The 17,366-nt window shown below is 43.7% G+C and overlaps 1 protein-coding gene across 2 annotated transcripts in view; it reads right to left on the bottom strand.

Annotated features, from left to right (window-relative positions):
• Window positions 1-2,828: 2,828 nt before the first annotated feature.
• The window catches only part of Pbx1 (PBX homeobox 1), a 278,889-nt gene continuing 264,351 nt past the window's right edge, over window positions 2,829-17,366 (bottom strand). For both annotated transcript variants that reach the window (XM_038350041.1, XM_038350042.1), the window contains one exon: window positions 2,829-3,389. In XM_038350041.1, the coding sequence (XP_038205969.1) occupies window positions 3,297-3,389 (93 nt within the window). In that variant the 3' untranslated portion in view covers window positions 2,829-3,296. The remainder of the gene's footprint in view (window positions 3,390-17,366) is intronic.

Genomic DNA, 17,366 nt, shown 5'->3' with positions numbered 1-17,366 from the left:
AAAATTTTTATTATAAACACTATTAAATCCAGACCGCATTTTTGGTTTTTTTTTTCTTTATCTGAATATACAAGAACATTCATTATCAAATGTTCGTCATCAATACTACAAAGAACAAGACACAAGTCGCAAGAAACGATGGAAAATGTTAATAAAGCTGAAAGAATTGTCGAGTTTTTTTTCTTTTTTTTTTCCTAAGTTTTTTTTTTTTTTTTAAATTTGAGTTTCTGTAGTTTTATCTTTTTTTGGTATCGAAGTCAGGTTTTTCTGGGCAGAAAAATAAAAAGAAGGAAAGAGGTGAAGGTAGGTGTGAGAAAAGGCAACAAAAAATTAATAATAATAACAATAATAATAATACAGTACCACTACCATAGGGAAAAAAGTGGAAGGAAGGTGCCAGGAGGCTGAACTGCTGCCCAGGAGTCGGTTCTGCTCCCGTGGAAAGAGGAGAAAGAGGCGATCAAAAGCAACGTGGTGGCACAACCAAGGCCACTGCCCTGTCCCAGGAGAAAACCGCTGCGGTGGGAAATGGGGCACCCCATTTGTTCTTCGAATGTGAAGGTATCCTGGGGCACGGATTTTAGGGCTCAAGTTGGGTGTCTAGAGGCATGCGCTTGCCACTCCTATCCTGAGGCTGCCAGCTTTCTCTAGCCTTGCTTGACAACAGAGACCTGCATGGTGGAGGTGACAGTAGGCAAGGAGAATAGGGCTACGGGCTAAGTGTTGGGCCTAAAGAAGGCCTGGTGGAGTGCTGGGTGGGGCTGCTACTTCCTGGAGAGAAGTGTCTGTGTGAAGGCAGCTCTGTTTTCACATGTTCCACTCATTCCCTTCACGTGTTTAGTCCAGATCTGGAGTCATGTTAAATGACTCCATGTTAAATGATGAGCTCCAGCCATGTTTGTAGGAGTAGTTTCAATATATTCCTGCCGCAAAGACAAAGGCCACTGGTTCTCATCACTGTATAGACTGGGAATGATGTCCCTCCTCAGCATCATTTTCTGAGCATGGCATGGGTTAATTGACAGTCTTTCTAGTGACCTGGGTTGGCTAGACAGATTTTCATTTGCCAAATAATTACTTTCTGCATCATCTTCAAATATCCATCCCCTCAGGTTTCCCTTTACGTAGGCCCTACTCCTCTAAGCACACACGAAGAGCTTCCTACCCGTCATCACAGTGCCGTGTGGCATGCGTGTGACTTTGTGGGCTGGTTTCGTAGCCTACAAGTTCTTGTACTTTTTCCCAGAAGTGTCTGAAGCAGAGGTGGTGACAGGGACAAGCACTGGCAAGGCCACATATTAGATTCAACCAGAAGCTAATAAAATAAAGTTCTACTTGTCTAGGTTTGAATCTCTTCTCTATTCTAAGAAGACTAATAGACCCAAACCAAATCAGAGCAGAAAGTCTCTAAAGCAATACTTTGTTTGAGGACAATAAGACCATGAGCAGAAATTAGAACAAGAAAACCATGTGTTGTTCTGCCTTAGCCTGACACAGTTCATCACAGGGGCATTGCTTTCCTTGACCATCAGAGCTAGAGATTAAATATAAACAAAATCAGTGTCCTGGGCCTCTTAAAAGCCCCTTGGTAAGCCAAGCATAACAATTCCCATTTTACAGATAAAGAGCACGAGGCCCCGAAGATATCTGACCATGTGCCACTTAATCTACTGGCAAAGTTACCATCTTTAAGGCTGGAGGAGCTGACTGGGGAATTTAAGCTCAAGTCAAAAGCAAGACTACCTTTCTAGAAAATGTTATTTTCTTTCAATCCCGTGGTATTTAGATTACTGTGATTATTTCAACAGCAGCAGCAACAACAAAAAACCCATCACTCTTACTCTATGATTGTTATGTCTTCAAATTAATCAGTAAAAAGTTCACCTGAACCACATACTATACCACTCTGTCCTTCAGAGGAAGAAGCCAAGAACAAGACCACAGTGTACTATAATGTTTTGAAAAGATAACATAATAAAAACACAGACAAAGCAGCCAAATCCATCATAGACACGGTGAGTCCTGTGTCTGGCTCCCTGAGAGCTCCAGGGGTGGTGGGAATGAAAACTGTTTACACTTGAACCCTGACCTGCTTGCCGATAAACGCCTGTGCATTCCACTGTGGTAAGTGCATACTGGCGGGTCCTAGAAGCCCCGGGCACATATTGCTTCTCTCTCAGGCTCACGGGTAAAGTAATATGATGGCTAATCCATTTGCACAGGATGAGATTGCCGGGAGATCAGTTGGAGGCATGAGCGTGAACATTGCCAGGGCTTTCTGGAGGGGAGGTCACTGATGGAAGGGAGTAGCATCCTGCCCAGCAAAGGTGTCAGGTTGTGTGTGGGTCCACCTGTGTGTTACATATGTGTGCGCGTGTCTAGGAAGGGACAGTGAAGCCTTTCAGGATGAGATGCCTTCACTCTTTATGGATGCAGCCATCAGGATAGCTCTCTTAGAGCCGGCTTGCATGAGGTTTGGAACATTGCTGCCCAAGTGTTGAATGGTTTCTACGGACTGTGCCTCTGAGACCAAGAACTGTTCCTAAGAAGATGGGAAAGCTGGTAGAAATCCTGTGTGCCCTGTCCCCACCCCCGCCTGGCTTCCTTCCTGGGATTTGATCTGACAGAGCTACACTGGGACTTGTGGCACCTTTCGAAGGCCAGCTATGGTAGTCCCCAGCAAATACCTGGGGCCAGAAAGAAGAGAAAGAAACTGGGATTGTTCCCAGAAAGAAGGGGCAAATGGAGACAGAGTGGCCTGGAATGAGTAGGGCAGTGTGGTGTATTCCTGCTAAGAGGTAGTGAGAATAACAAGAGAGACAGAAGGATTGCCTGTCAACATAGGGGTGAGGGCTCTGAGTGAGGTAAATTTGGCTCCTCAAACCACCAGCATGAAAACATACAAATACGTTTATTGTTTTCTTTGTAATTGGCTTTTTTTTTTCTTTTTAAATTCCTCTAATTGTTGAAAATATCCTTCAGCGATATAATAGAGGGCAGGAACCTGGAGAGTCTAGAACAGAGGACAGGGCCAGGGAAAATGACAGAAACCAGTCTGAGAGCTGGAGGCAGGGGAGGGTGGCTTCTACCCAGAAAAAAAAAGGGAAGAGAGTATAAAGAAGTGTCCAGATTGGCTGAAATAGCATCCCAAAGAAGAGAAGAGAAGGAGACTCTTATTGTGTTTGCTGATTGCTTCGACCTCCAGTCTGACCGCTTCAGCGTTGGGAGAGAAACCCTCCCTCCTGCCCCTGCCCCAACTGCGGCACAGGGTCAGCCGGGATGCGATTGCTGGGAGATCAGTTGGAGGTGTCAGAGTGAACACTGCCAGGGCCTTCTGTAGGGGAGGTCACTGATGAAGGGGTAGTAGCGTCCTGCCAACCTCCATTAGCCTAGAAGGGAAAAAGGGAGAGAAGTCAGTCCTCTGTGATCAGGTGGCCGTTTTGAGCAGACAATGACAATCAGGCAACTTGTGAAAGGGACTGGCACCTGGCACATGGGGACACCCATAAAATGGGCTCATGGCGCTGTGGATGATAATAGTCCGCCCACCCTCAGATAAATTCTTTCTCCCAGTGAGCCTTTGAATCCAGTGCTGACACTTCCCACTGTGTGATGTGTTTGTAGTTCTCCAAGAGTATGCAGTTCGGTTCCAGCTATCTATGGAGAAACAACTGTCTTTTAGTCATGAGACCAGAGGGTTGTTTTGGTTCTAATCTTGGCAATAACGAGCCATTGATGAGGGTAAAGCTCCTAAACATGGCTGGCTTTGGTTTCCCCTCTGAGGAATAAGAAGGATGGCCTAGATGCTTAAGTTTTTCCTGGCTCTGTGTGTCCTGATGCCAGGGTCTAGAATCTCTTTGGTCCATAGTGATGAGTGAGTATAGTTCATGTACTCAAGAAAGGGGCTAAGACAAGACTGTAGATGATTTATAATTCAAGACGGAGCCTAATCAACAGTGGATCCTGTTGTTAAGAAGGTGAGGACTTCCATGAGGGCAATGTTTTGCTGGAGCATTGGGAACTAATGTACTTAGCAGGATATATTGTTATGAAGAGAGGGGGGGGGAGACTGGAGCGGGAGGATTAAATTGGAAGAGGGATGGAAGAGACGAGCAAGGGACGGAATATGGGGAGGGACAAATAACATTAAGGGCCATTTGAGGGACCATATGAAAACTTGAAACTAAAGAAGCTCACTAAATTATATACATACATGAAGAAATATAAATGGAGTCACCAAATAATGAGGAGACAAGGCCCCAACTAGACATCTTATGCCACAAAGGGAAACCTCCAGTGCCAGGAACAGATTACATCCACTTAAATCATTGGCCAAAAGGGCCCCATGGAAATCCCCCAAACATCTCAGGATGTTGCCAAGGATACTGGTTGCTCTCCACAAACTGATGATAAGGTCCTGTAGATGAAGACGATGATCATCTATCTCCTCAGATACCGAGAAATTGGGTTGGTGTCTAACTGGAGGCTTCACTCCCACTGACTAGTATATGCAAAACTGGAAGGTACACTGCATGTTACCAAGGGAGAAAGGTAATCATCCATCCAGCTAACCCGTGACCTACATTAGTGACCTGCCTGTAAGATACGCTGGTGCAATAGCAACACCAATGTGAGAGTAACCAGTTACTCTGATGGGATTTAAGGCCTACTCCATGAGATGGAAGACATGCTTGACCCTGCTGGGGTGGCCAAGAACCTGAGACTGGATAGGACATGGACCTAGGGAGAAACCAAATACTATTGTTTTGCTAAAGAAACATAGCAACGGAATGATTCCTTATGACATTTTCCTATACCTATACATCAGGGCCTTGCTCATTCGTCATCAGAGAAGCTTCTTCTTGCAGTAGATAGAAACTAATGCATAGACCCCAAACTTGGACAGAGTACAGAGAGTGAGAGATTTTGGAACATTCGGTCTGAAATGGGATGTCTTCACCTACTCCTCCGCACAAAGGCTCACAGCCTGTGTGAAAGATGAGGCGGAAAGATTGTAAAAGCCAGATGTGGTGGATCACTAGGGAAGCAGTGTCCTCCAGATACAGCGGGACCGATGTACATGTGAAAGCATGTGGCAATACCCACAGGGCCTGTACAGGTTCAAGTCAGATGGGGTTCCCACACTGCGAGGAAGAAATAGACATGACTCCCCACCCCTAACCAAGAAGTTATCTGCAATTGATACCTGCTTGCAAATGAAAAATTAGTCTTCTTCAATGGAGTCTCACTGGGCACATTAACCACACTAAAGGGTAGACTCCCCAAGCCTAACAATAGAAGGCCAACACAAGACTAACTCAATGGTATTTTTGGAGAATTTTTTGTCATATATATATATATATATATATATATATATATATATATATATATATATTTCTGTTTGGGTTTTTATTGTTATTGTTCTTTTGCTTGTATTTTGTTTCTAATTTGTGTGTATTTGTGTGTGGGGGGGAGGGGGAAAGGATTCTGTTATTCAAAGAGAGAGAGATAAAGAAAGTATGTGTTACTGGTTGGGTAGGTAGGAAGTGGTGGAGGATCTGGGAGAGGGGAAAACATGATCAGAATATATTGCTGGTGTAGGAGGTCCTTCTGTATTTGTGTTGCTTTCATTGGTTGAATAAAGAAAACTGCCTTGGCCTTTTGATAAGGCAGAACTTAGATAGGCAGGGAAGACAGAACTGAATGCTGGGAGGAAGAAGGCAGATGGAGAGAGCCGCCATGGAGTTGCCAGGTCAGACAACTTTCCTGGTAAGCCACGACCTCGTGGTGACATACAGATCATTATAACTTGGTTGAATCAACATGTGAGAGTTAGCCAATAAGAGGCCAGAGATAATAGCCCAGGCAGTAATTTAATTAATACAATTTTCATGTGGTTATTTCAGGGGTTAAGCTAGCTGGGCAGTGGGACGTGGCCTGCTCCTCTTACTACATATTGCACATTTTTTCTCAATTAAAAAAGAAGGAACAAGAAAGAGAAGAATGTGAGCGCTTCCACAAGGGCAATGTTGTGTCTTGTTGGAACGTTCAGAATAAATATACTCTGCAGAGGAGACAAACTTATGAGGTGACCCTTAAGAAGGCTATTTGAGCCATTCATCATGGCCACCACTGTGGGAAGCACCAGAGTGGCAGCAGAAATGAGGAACTTGTAAGCCCAAGGGGGCCCTTGGTGGCCATTTGTACCAGGCACTTAGCTCCAACCTAAGGAACTGTTCTGAAGGGTTTGTGAAGTGGACAGTCTTTTCACAAAATAGAACAGAAACAAGAAAGTTCAAGACTGACTTTTTCTATGACAGTTAATTCACGGTACATGACTGATATCGACATTTGAGGTCATTGCACTAAAATGTGTCTCCTGCCCCAAACACTGTATTCTTGGAAGCAATTTACCTTAACCGTGGGTAGTAAGGTCAAATAGACCACGTCTTACCCTGGTAATAATAGTCTCTATCATCTGTCCTTTTGTTTTATTCCTTGGAAACTCTGGAGTAGATGGGCAGACATTATCATTCACATCCGGGAGGGGCACCGCTATAATGCTAGCAGCTCCAGAGTAATAAGAAGGGTGAATGTCTGCGTGCTCTTTATAAACAGGTGTCTGGTTTCATCTCTTTCACAAAGTGGCTAAGATGCGAGAGAAATCTGGTCCCTGACTGAGATGCAATGCAGATCTTAACTTGAAGTCAGCTTCTTCTCTGCCCTCTTTCCTCAACTTGGCTTCCTTGGCCATTGGCTCACACAATGATGCTCCCACTTTTCCAGGAAAGCCAGATCTTTCATTCAAAACAGCTTCCACCTGTCATTTTAGCATAGGGTAGGTTTTATCAAACCCGTAACAAGGGAAAGATGTGGATAGTAAGTGGTTTATCCCAGGCAGTTCCAAGAAGAACACGCCTCCCCAACCTCAGGCCCATGAATGACTGCTCTGAGCTCAAACCTCTAACCTCCTAATCTATCAGATGGTTGTTCTCACTGCTGGAGAACCTCTCTCACTTGTGTGTGTTTGGGACAGTCCACTGAGAACAGTTAAGGTATAAGAATCCTGTCATAACATGAGGTCTTTTCATGCTCCAGGGGCAAAGACTTGACAGTAAAATCCATATTGGAAACAGAATAGATTCAGATTCCTAGTACAGGTTGTCATGGGGAGATGGTGCCTCTGCTTCCCACCCAACTAAGGGCATATGCATTCTGGTGTCATTTTGGCTGGTTGAGAATAGTGACTATACTTCTTTTTCTACAAGAAAATATTTTAATGCTATTAATCTTTTTCCTTAAAAAATAGGGTCTGCTTATCAATAATATTTAGAAAAGACAAGCTTAAAAGACACAGTATTTAACACCCATAATCTACTACTCAGAGATAATTACTGTCAGCACTTTGATATCTGTCTAGCTTAATAATTTCATAGGTGTATGCTTACTTGATATTTTGATAGACAGACAGACAGATAGATAGATAGATAGATAGATAGATAGATAGATAGATAGATAGATAGATAGATAGATGAGACAGACAGACAGACAGACAGACAGGCAGGTAGGCAAGGAGGCAGGCAAGGAAATGTGTTGTGGCTTGCATGGGGATGAAAGGGAGTAGGCAGTCCTTTGTATGTGTGCTGGCTGAATAGTAGGGGATCTTTGGTGAAAGTGATAATAGATATTTAAGCACAACACCACCAGACAGAGTACAACGCTAGGAAAAAAGAAAAGCCACCTTAAGATTGTTCTGGCATGAGAAGGAAATCCTAGGAAAGCAATTAGCACGGCATCATGGCATGTGCCACAGGGCAGTGTGAGATGACCATCACCATCTCACTTAACCGTGCTATAACTTCATTAAAGCACTCGAAGTGGGGCCCCTGATGAAGTATTCAAGAGAGAATATTAACCGTACTGTGATTTGAAAGGAAAGGCTGGAATTCTACATTGCTCAGAAATACTGAGATTTGTCTCGTTGAATTATCACTTTCCTTAAAAATGCTATTTTCTCAGGCCAGTATTTGATGTGGGAGGTGGGGTGGGTACAGGAGACTCAAAGATGGTGAACAAGGATTAGTTCAACTAAATATCAAAACAAGTATTTTAAATATGCCTGTTGGACCAGGGAAGGAGAATATATGAAACCTGTACTCCAAATAAATACATACATTAAACCTTCTAGCTTTATAAAAACAAAACAAAACACCACAACTCCCTTTTCCATCCAGAAGCCCAAGAATGGACACACACATTGACATGTGCCCCTTAGATTTGGCAATCACCATTCCATATTAATCCCAAACCCATATTCCAGGAAAACCTTGTGACCTGAAACAAAACCGTGTCACCTTTCCCAAGGATATATCAACTATGATCCCCTATTTCTTGTCAAATTTAGGAGACAGTAGCATGGGAGGTCCAAGTCAGATAGCCATGGTGCCATGGTGCGGGAAGACCCGGGAGAATTCCCTCCTCTGTCAGTGCTTTGTATAGCACAGTACTGCCTGCTGCTGTAGCCGCTGGAAACAGCTAGCTCAGAAGCGGCAAGCAAACCCGACTGCAGTGTCTTTCCCGTAAATCACTGAGGCTGCTTCCGAGGTATCATTCCAGCTTTAACGTAAGACCTTCAGAGGCTGTGCCATCTTGGGAAACAGCTGACCTCGCTTACTGCCACGTTAACCCTCGGGAGCAATTCTCCCCCTCTTCCCTGACTGAGGGTGAATATTAAGCAGAAAGCTCTGCCTTTGTGTGTTTATTATCTGGGCGTAGTGAGAGAAAAGGATGCTCTCATTAGCAGCGGCACGAAGGAGGCAGGAACCGAGACTCTGTGTTTTCTCTGCACCCGAGTCTCTCCCTTCACTGTCTGTCGCATACTGTCCTTCATAATGGACACCACCCAGTGTTAACCTCGGAAAGCACCCGTGAGGACTTAGTCCTTTTCGGTTCTGAAAACATTCCTCCTGAGAGAATCATCTCCACGTGGTGGTGAAGCAAGACCCAACCTCACTTTTAATGTCATTTGAGGACGCCTAAAGGTCACAGAAAAGGTTCCACCTAGAACCTTACAGAGGGGGAAAGATAAGGTATAATATTGGAACTAAATGTAGCAGTTTCTCAAAGTGAGAAAAATTATAGATCTTCAAAACACAAATGAAAGCTATTACTGGACCAAAGTGCTCGAAACAAAGTGAATCTACTATATGGCCCAATCTGATGAACCTGGCTCAGAATCTGATACACAACAGATTTTGCTAGACGCATACTTATAGACCAAGCATGACTATCTGAAGAGAGAGAGGGATCAGCTCCTAAGTCAAGACCAGGGCAATTGCGATCAAAGCCTCTATTTCTTTCTTCTCTGCTTCTTTCCTTGAACCAGAACAGGGCCCAGCAGTCAGTGGCCTCTCCCTGGCTTTGGCAGTCTCTTCAGCCCCTTTAGTGGAAAGCAAAGGCTGCTGGGCTAAGCAGCGCCTGTCCTGTCTCCTCTCCTCCCCGCTCTTCCTCTGCACTTACCTTAGCAGCATGCCGTTGATGCAGAGAATTCATCACCTGATGTGACAGCCCAAGCGAGCCTGGCACTAAGAAACTCTCATTTGCAACCCAGAAATACGCTGAGGTGCTACAAACTGGCTGATGTCAGCACCAAGTTAAGCTACATCTGCATACGGGCCAGATGCCATTACCAGAGATGCCTTCAGCATGGACGAAGAGGTGTACGTGCTCCAGGCCCTCAATCACCCAGGCTGGTGAGCCAACGAGGAAGCACAAGAAGATGGAAGCATCATTTTTCCTCCTCTGGCTGCATGTGGGGTACACACACACATGTACGCATGCTCACACACAGCTCCCACATATGCCAGACCATCAGTTCACATAGACGCTATGCCACGATCTGCAATCTTAATCTCTCTTCTTTTTTTTCTTTCCCTTCCTTATTTGCCTCTTCTGCTTCTTCCTCCTCCTCTTTTCTTCTCTCAGATGTGTATAGAGTTCCACTGTGTAGCCCAGGTTAGCTTCAGACTTGTGACCCTCTTATCTCTGGTTCCCAAGCATTGGGACTATAGGTGTGTCTCTATGCATGACCTAATTTATTATTTTCCTATCATGCTAGAAGAACAATATTTTCCTAATGTGCTTTCCCAAGATAACCCTGTGAGTGCTCACCAAGAGAGGCTTTGGAATGTAAAAATGTGACTGGAAAGTCCCCTAGGGGTCATCCTCTAGTTTAAAATTTCCCAGGAAAATTTACAATGGGAAACAGATCTGGGCCCAGCCTGGCGCTCCTCCAATCTCATCTCTAGTTGCCCCAAAGGGATCTCTCAAAAATGTAATTTTGATCATATCACCACCCAGGGTAAACCTGTACCGACTCCATTGGCTTCTAGATGAGGTTCAATGTTCTCATCAAGTCTACAGCATCTTTGATTGTGTTTATTCCCAAGCCAACACTCTCATTTACGACTTCAACCATCTCTGGCTCCTTAGGAATTCCCGTAACAGAGCAGCCCCACTTCCTTCTCCTTGAATACAGTGCTCTCAAGCACCCAGTGATGCTCATTTAGGTAGGAGCTCCATGCAAGACCAAATTTAATTATCCTTGCAACTCCATTCCTTTGCAGTGCCCATTTCTCCACCAGGCTCCTCAAGGCTCAGGAAACACCTGACCACCCCACCTATTCCACCACACTGCATGTATTCCTATTCCTTCACAAGACCCTCCCCCGCTGCCATTTATCAAAGCACAGGAGCAAGTCCATGAAATATGTCTCTGCCTTCAGAGAACCTATCACACTGTCTGGCACATCACAAATTGTGATAGACATCTCTTGAAGAGAACACAGGAAGACATAAACAAGCATGTTGGGATACCATAGCATTCTCCATTCTCCATCAAGGGAAGACATGGAGTATCAGGTCTCTGAGCTCCACGGTTCAGTCTGACTATACAGAAGCAATAATGTACATACACCTTGGCTCCAAAACTAAATCTAAGAAGCTAAAAAGAGCCAGTGAAAGAAACACAGTTTGGTCCTAAAACCAGAGTCAATTCTGCCCCTGACTAACAAAACCAACCAGTCCCTCAACAAGGAAACTAACCAATCCCTAAACAAAATGGAAGCTCTATGTAAGCCCCTCTGCCTGTTCAGTTGCTGGATGTCCTTTCCCACTCTGGAGATGCAGTCACTCTCCTGGACTCCTCCTTCCCAAATAAATCTTTTTCTTAAAAGAAAAAAAAATTCAAAATACCAAGAAGGAATGGGTCTAGTGTCTATGTAAATCTGTATGCAGGCGGTAACCTTTCCTTTCCTGACTAAATTGCCACCAGGGAGACAGCTTATTGCAAACAGTTCTCTGTGATTAACATTTCCATGATGTTACTTTGTTTTTAGGGAGAACAGTTGAGAAGGATATTGCACCATGGCCTCACACACAATCTCAAGAAGTGGCAGTCTGCAGAAAGACTAAGGAGAAGGAGAAGGTACTCTTCCTACCTAGAATCCAGAAAGCTTCAGGGTCACCACTTTGAGATGGTGAAAGCTCTAAAATGTGCAGACTTAGCTCTGAAATGCCCCCACCCCATCTTTTCTCTTTTTAGGAATAAACCCCCAAACCAGCTTCTATTTAGGATATAGGAATGAAGGTGGCATACCCAACATAGAATACCCCTACAGATGCCAAATATGGATTTAAGAAAAAAATCCAGTTTTATTATTGTTGTTGCTTGATAATATTTTTATCTGCTAGATTAGGCAGCCTCCTTTGGGAATTTCCTGGAACCTTAAGTGGCTCAGCATCAGTTCTGTTGACTAGCTTAGCCTGACCTTGCATGTAAGAACCCTTGTACAGGAATTCCTGTGTGGCTGAGAAGATCTCCTCACCAAATCAGTTCTGCTTAGTGTCCGAAGTTCCTTAAAGATTAAGATGCTAACTTGATCTTAGAATTGGGTCTCACTCCAAGACCTGATCTCACCATTGCTTTGACATAGCTCGTCAGTGAGATGGTAGGCAATGGAACAAGAAGGAAGGCATTTGAAGACACGGAGCATGCCTAATGCAGTAGCTTCTCAGGAAGTGCCTATGTTGAATGGATGAAGGCCTGATGCTTTGAAAGCTTCCCTAGTATCCTAAGCCTGAGAAGATGGGACCTTGGCTGCTGGAGCCCACCATGGCTACAAAGCTATGAAGGATGGATAATTTGTTTATTCAGGACCACAAATACATAACGGCCCGTAAATCAATACAAATTCATTTTTACTCCTCAGGAGAGAACACTAAAACTCAGGAACTGAGTTGACCAAACTTAGTCCCCAATATGAGTTAATATTTTGGATACTTCAGATGTTGGGAGCTGAGGCTGGGTACCAATGTAGAGTCACCATATTTAGATTGTGACACCCAGAGTTAAGACAGGTAACTCATGCTTGTGAATTGCCTTCTGGAAATATTGGCTACTGAGTAAATGCTAAAACATACAAACTACAAGACCAGCCTTGGAAAGGCCAGGCCATTCTCAGTTCTTCTACCGCTTGCCTGCAGTTCACCTTGGTACTAGATGGCATACACTCTCCATGGCTCTGTGGCAGGGCTCGGAGGAGCCACCACTAAACTGTATCACCCCTCGCCAGTTAATATGGTTGATCTCATATTGTCAATGTGCAGTCAGACAGTAAATCCAACTTGTGTGAACAAACTCTTTCACGGCAAGGAACTCCCTCAGCCTCTGTCTGTTGTCTGCAGGGTACCGGATGAGTACCAGCTGCAGCTGCCCTCCAGTGTAGCATGCCACCAGCACCCTCGTGCAGCACGCTTGAGATCAACTCCCAGGCCACGATCTGCTTTAGTGCTCCCTAGCCCCTGGCGGACTATGGCTTTTTTCTAAATTCATCTATAATTGAAGGTCCAGAATTAATACTGCTATATAAGGCACAGGAGAAAGAGGTCGAAGCCCATTGTACTGTTTTGTGGCTCACACAGAATGTGGCAGTGGACAGTTTCAGTTCTAGGATGGATTGCTTTCTCACTCCTATTAAAAGTACAAGTAAAGCCATCACACAAAAGGTTCTGTGTCCCACAGATACACAGGGGTCCCGAGGCTAACTATATAGTAAACAGGAGGTTAAAACTTAAACGCCAGTGCTTATTTAACTTTTCAAAGATTATCCTGATGTCTGGCAAAGAAAAATAAGCTCAGCTTGATTCAGCTAAATAGAGATGTCTTGGCGTAGAGAACTGTATTTATATCTGAATAAACATTGTCTATCCTCAAGCTTCACAAACTAAAATACACACACACACACACACACACACACGGATACAGTGGTCAAAAAACACACACTTTCCACATATCCTGATATTCAAGTGCCACTAAAACAGGTTCAGAAATTACTCATGACATCCAGAGAGCACACACATACACACACAGACAAATGCCCCTACTTATAATGAAAAACAGTAGGTATGTAAGACAATGTTTACTGATATAGCCAAATCTAGGGAATCCAAGCAAAACCTTTCTTTTTTTTAACTTTTGGGATAAACTATCCAATTGACTGATCCCATATTGGACAGAATTCTTCATTGAGTTTTTGTACCCTTTGATTTGGCTTGAGCTTTGCAGCCAGGAGTATTGTTTACTTGGGGTACACACAGATATAGTACATGCATCACTGTGGTGATGGTGGCTAAACAGGGAACACACACAGCCTGGCCTCTGAATGTGCCCTCGTCCTGTAAATCTTGAGGCTATTTACTGTCACACAGGAAGCCAAACCTCTTACACTTTCCTGACCATCCAAGAGACAGCAATTACCCCAGATTATCAGACCAACAATGACATGCCGTGTAAAGAGAGACACTGAGCCAACTCCACATCCCAAAGACTGGCATATTCAAGTACACTTAGGACATTAATAGCAATTTACGTGCCATCACTGAGACAAAGCCACAAAGGCTTCGCTGGCAGCCTCTTATTTTGAAGCCTATTATTTGTGGGAGTTACAGGCTATAATCACAACAGAAACTTTCAAAACCCTTATCTTCCGTGACGCACCAAATCTATTTCAGAGCCGTAATTGCTATGTCACTGGAGAGTCTGCTGCTTAATGCACTCAAATGCCATTTAGTGTTTGCAGGGTCATTACAGCTAACAGAAGGGTGGGGGGTGGGCTATGGTGGGAAGCTGAGGGGGAAGAAGCAGGCAGACAGGGCTGAGGGACACTAGGCACTATTGTGCCCGATGTACTTACGGGGGGGGGGTGCTTTAAAAATTCTGTTGATTGCTGAAATAATCTATGGACCCAACAATTTCAAACTCGGGAGCTCTGCTCTGGAGATAGTCCATGGATGCTAGCAGGTACCTACTTTTATTCGAGATTCTCATCTAAGAGTAAGAGGGTTGGGCTTTTGAAATTTACCCTCCCCCCCCTTAGTTAATTACAGAAATCTTTGCAGTGGAAATGGCCCAGCTGTCCTGAGGGATGGGGACTCTGTCTTGGCCTTTCTAGATGCAGTCCTATGGGACTAGAAGGCGGAGCGGGTGATGGTAAGCCACTCGAGATCAGGAGTCTAGAAAAACGCGCTACTTATAGATAGTCAAAGAACACGTATGGGGAAGGATCCAGAAGCACACATAAGAAAAAGCATCAAGTCTTTTAAAGGAGAACTTCCTTGACCTAAGTCAGGCAGAGGTCATAATAAACAGGCCTTTAAATATATGTAGCTCTTATTTTTTTCAACCCGGCTATGAACTAGGCTTGCTCATTTGACTTAAGATACAATAGGTGTAAGGTAAATCTTCAAAGAAATGTTGAAATTACCAACCTATCTCTAGGTCCATTTGGACAATTTTAGGTTCAATTTTACAGTGCTGAATTAATTATTAAATAGATCAGAATTCTATAAGAAGATGTCAAGTTAACTCAGACTACAGGGAGACAAGTGTTCAACCAGTGTCCCCCCCCCCAAGGTCCCACAGAGATAGTAAAAGATCCAGGACTCCGTTCTTCACCTGTCCCCTCCAAGTGTTAGCTAAGTGCAGACAGTTAATATCCTTGTAGTACGAAAGTCCTTTAGGTCAGAGAGGGAAAGATGAACACGTAAAAAGCCAGTAAGTAAGTGTGGAGGAAAAAATCCAACTTCACCACTGATCGAAAAGATACAAATTAAAACAAAACAGCTCACGAAGACTGAAAAACTGTCAGACATTACTGCTGAAGGTGCGGGGGAACTGGAGGAGCTAGAAGCTGCTGGTAGGAATGACAATGGAATAGAAATCTCCAGAAGATAAGCTTACAATTCATCATATAGGCCTTAGACACGTTAATATCCTTTGATGTAGTAATGCTTTTTCCAGAAATTAACCCAAAGAAATAACAGAACATATGTATTGTATTTTCTAAACCAGGAGGATTACCACTGTGTTATTAATAATAGAAAGAATTATGGACCTGCCCTATAACATGTTCCAATGCAACTATTTAAAGTTATGTTTGAGAAGAACGTTTAATAATATGGAAAATATGGAAAATATTCATAACATATTTTTGGGAAAATAAGTAGGCTACAAAATGACAGGTAACTTTTCTACACCCACATAAAAACATACACATAAGAGCCGGAAGACTGAAGTGCATAAGTAAGTGGTAATTTTATTCTGTGCTATTTTTTTTTGTTTTCTCTAATTTTCCACACTAACTAGTCATTTGTAATCGGGGGCGGAGAGAGAAAAAGTGCATGCAAGATTTAAACAAAACATATAAAGGAAAAAAATCTACATTTCCGATAGGCCTCTGGTACGTGGCCAGCTTGGGGGTGCAAAGAAACCACCACAGTTTGTGACCAAACCCAGGGGTTAGGAAGAGAAGCTGAATGAAATGAGGTTCTAGTCTTCAAGGAGAGTATCACCAAGCCATTTCTGGGCTCTCTTAAAAATACTTACTTATGAAAACTTAAATGGTTTTCTCCCTTCCCGTGAAAAATAGTACCAGACACAGAAATTCATGAGACAAGATGGCAACCTGCTTAGAGAATGGGCACCAAGCCTATTTCCTTCTCTTCCTTTGCACCGAATACCAAAACCAACTAGGAAGACACCGCGAGAGCCTATCTGCTGAATGAATGAGGGAATGAGCGAAGGCATGAATTCTGCAGCAAGTTCAAAACCACAGCGACACCACCTTCCCCACAGAGAAGATGGAGAAGGGAAAGAGCAGCTACAATTATCCACTTCCTTGTGAGAGATTTCTAGCATGCTGTGGTACAATTATGGGGGTGAGCAAGAGGTCAAAGACGGTAAAAACTAAAATAAATAGAAAAGGTCAAAGGAGGCGGAGGGGGTGGGGGAAGCCTTTCTCAGTAGCTCTGGTAGGAAGACATTCTAGACCACCCAAATGAATGTCTGTGCTGGCTTTAGGCAGGAAAAACAAAAAAGAAGGGGAGGAGGCAGAGGCAGAGACAGAGGCAGGTGGATCTTTGTGAGTTCAAGGCCAGCCGGGTTCCCAGAGCAAGTTCTAGGACAGCCAGGGCTATACAGAGAAACCCTGTCTTGAACCCCACATCCCCCAAATAGTCTAGTCTTAAAAACCTATTCCAGAAAACCACCTCTTCTAAAAAATCCCACCATCACACCACTACCAAAACTTGTGTTAATAACCACTTCATCTAGACTCATTTAAAAAGCATTCAGCTGGGCGGTGGTGGTGCACACTTTTAATCCCAGCACTCGGGAGAGTTCGAGGCCAGCCTGGTCTACAGGGTGAGTATCAGGTTTCAGATGAGGTGCATTTTTGGGACACAAGGAGCATGATCCTTTTTAGAAATCCATGGTTCAGGGAGAGGACAGGAATGGGTAAGCAAAGGGCTCTATCCCAACTCCAGGATGCTGTCCAGCACACCCCAAGAGTGTGAACCACATTCTAAAGCTGAGCTCCATCACACGCTTGTCAATTGCCACAAGGTCTGAGCCACACTGCGAGTTTTGACCACTGAGGATGGCTTCTAGGCAAGGACAACCTCACTGGGGCCCAGGAGAGAATGGACATTCATAGCCCCCAGATGCTCCAGGAGAGAAAGAGAAAGAGAATTCTGCATTAGGTACCTGTGGGAATTTTACAAAATATTAAACAATGGGAATTGACACCTGCAGGTCCATCTTGCTATCCTTCACAACTTTTCTTGTGGATTATTCTGATGCGCCTCCAAACTATTTTGCTTATGTTTTTTAAATGTTGACATTTTAAAGTAAATATGGATTAAATTTATGCATATAAAGTGCTCGCATATAAAAGCTAGTGTTAGCAATTATTACAATTGTAAGTATCAATTTGGCCTGTTAATTTTCTATCATTGTTTTTTAATTGTGT

Source organism: Arvicola amphibius, chromosome 12 (assembly GCF_903992535.2).
Source record: "Arvicola amphibius chromosome 12, mArvAmp1.2, whole genome shotgun sequence".
Classification (NCBI taxonomy): Eukaryota; Metazoa; Chordata; class Mammalia; order Rodentia; family Cricetidae; genus Arvicola; species Arvicola amphibius.
The sequence above is the reverse complement of the archived record's forward strand: the minus strand, read 5'-3'. Positions and strand labels throughout refer to the sequence as shown.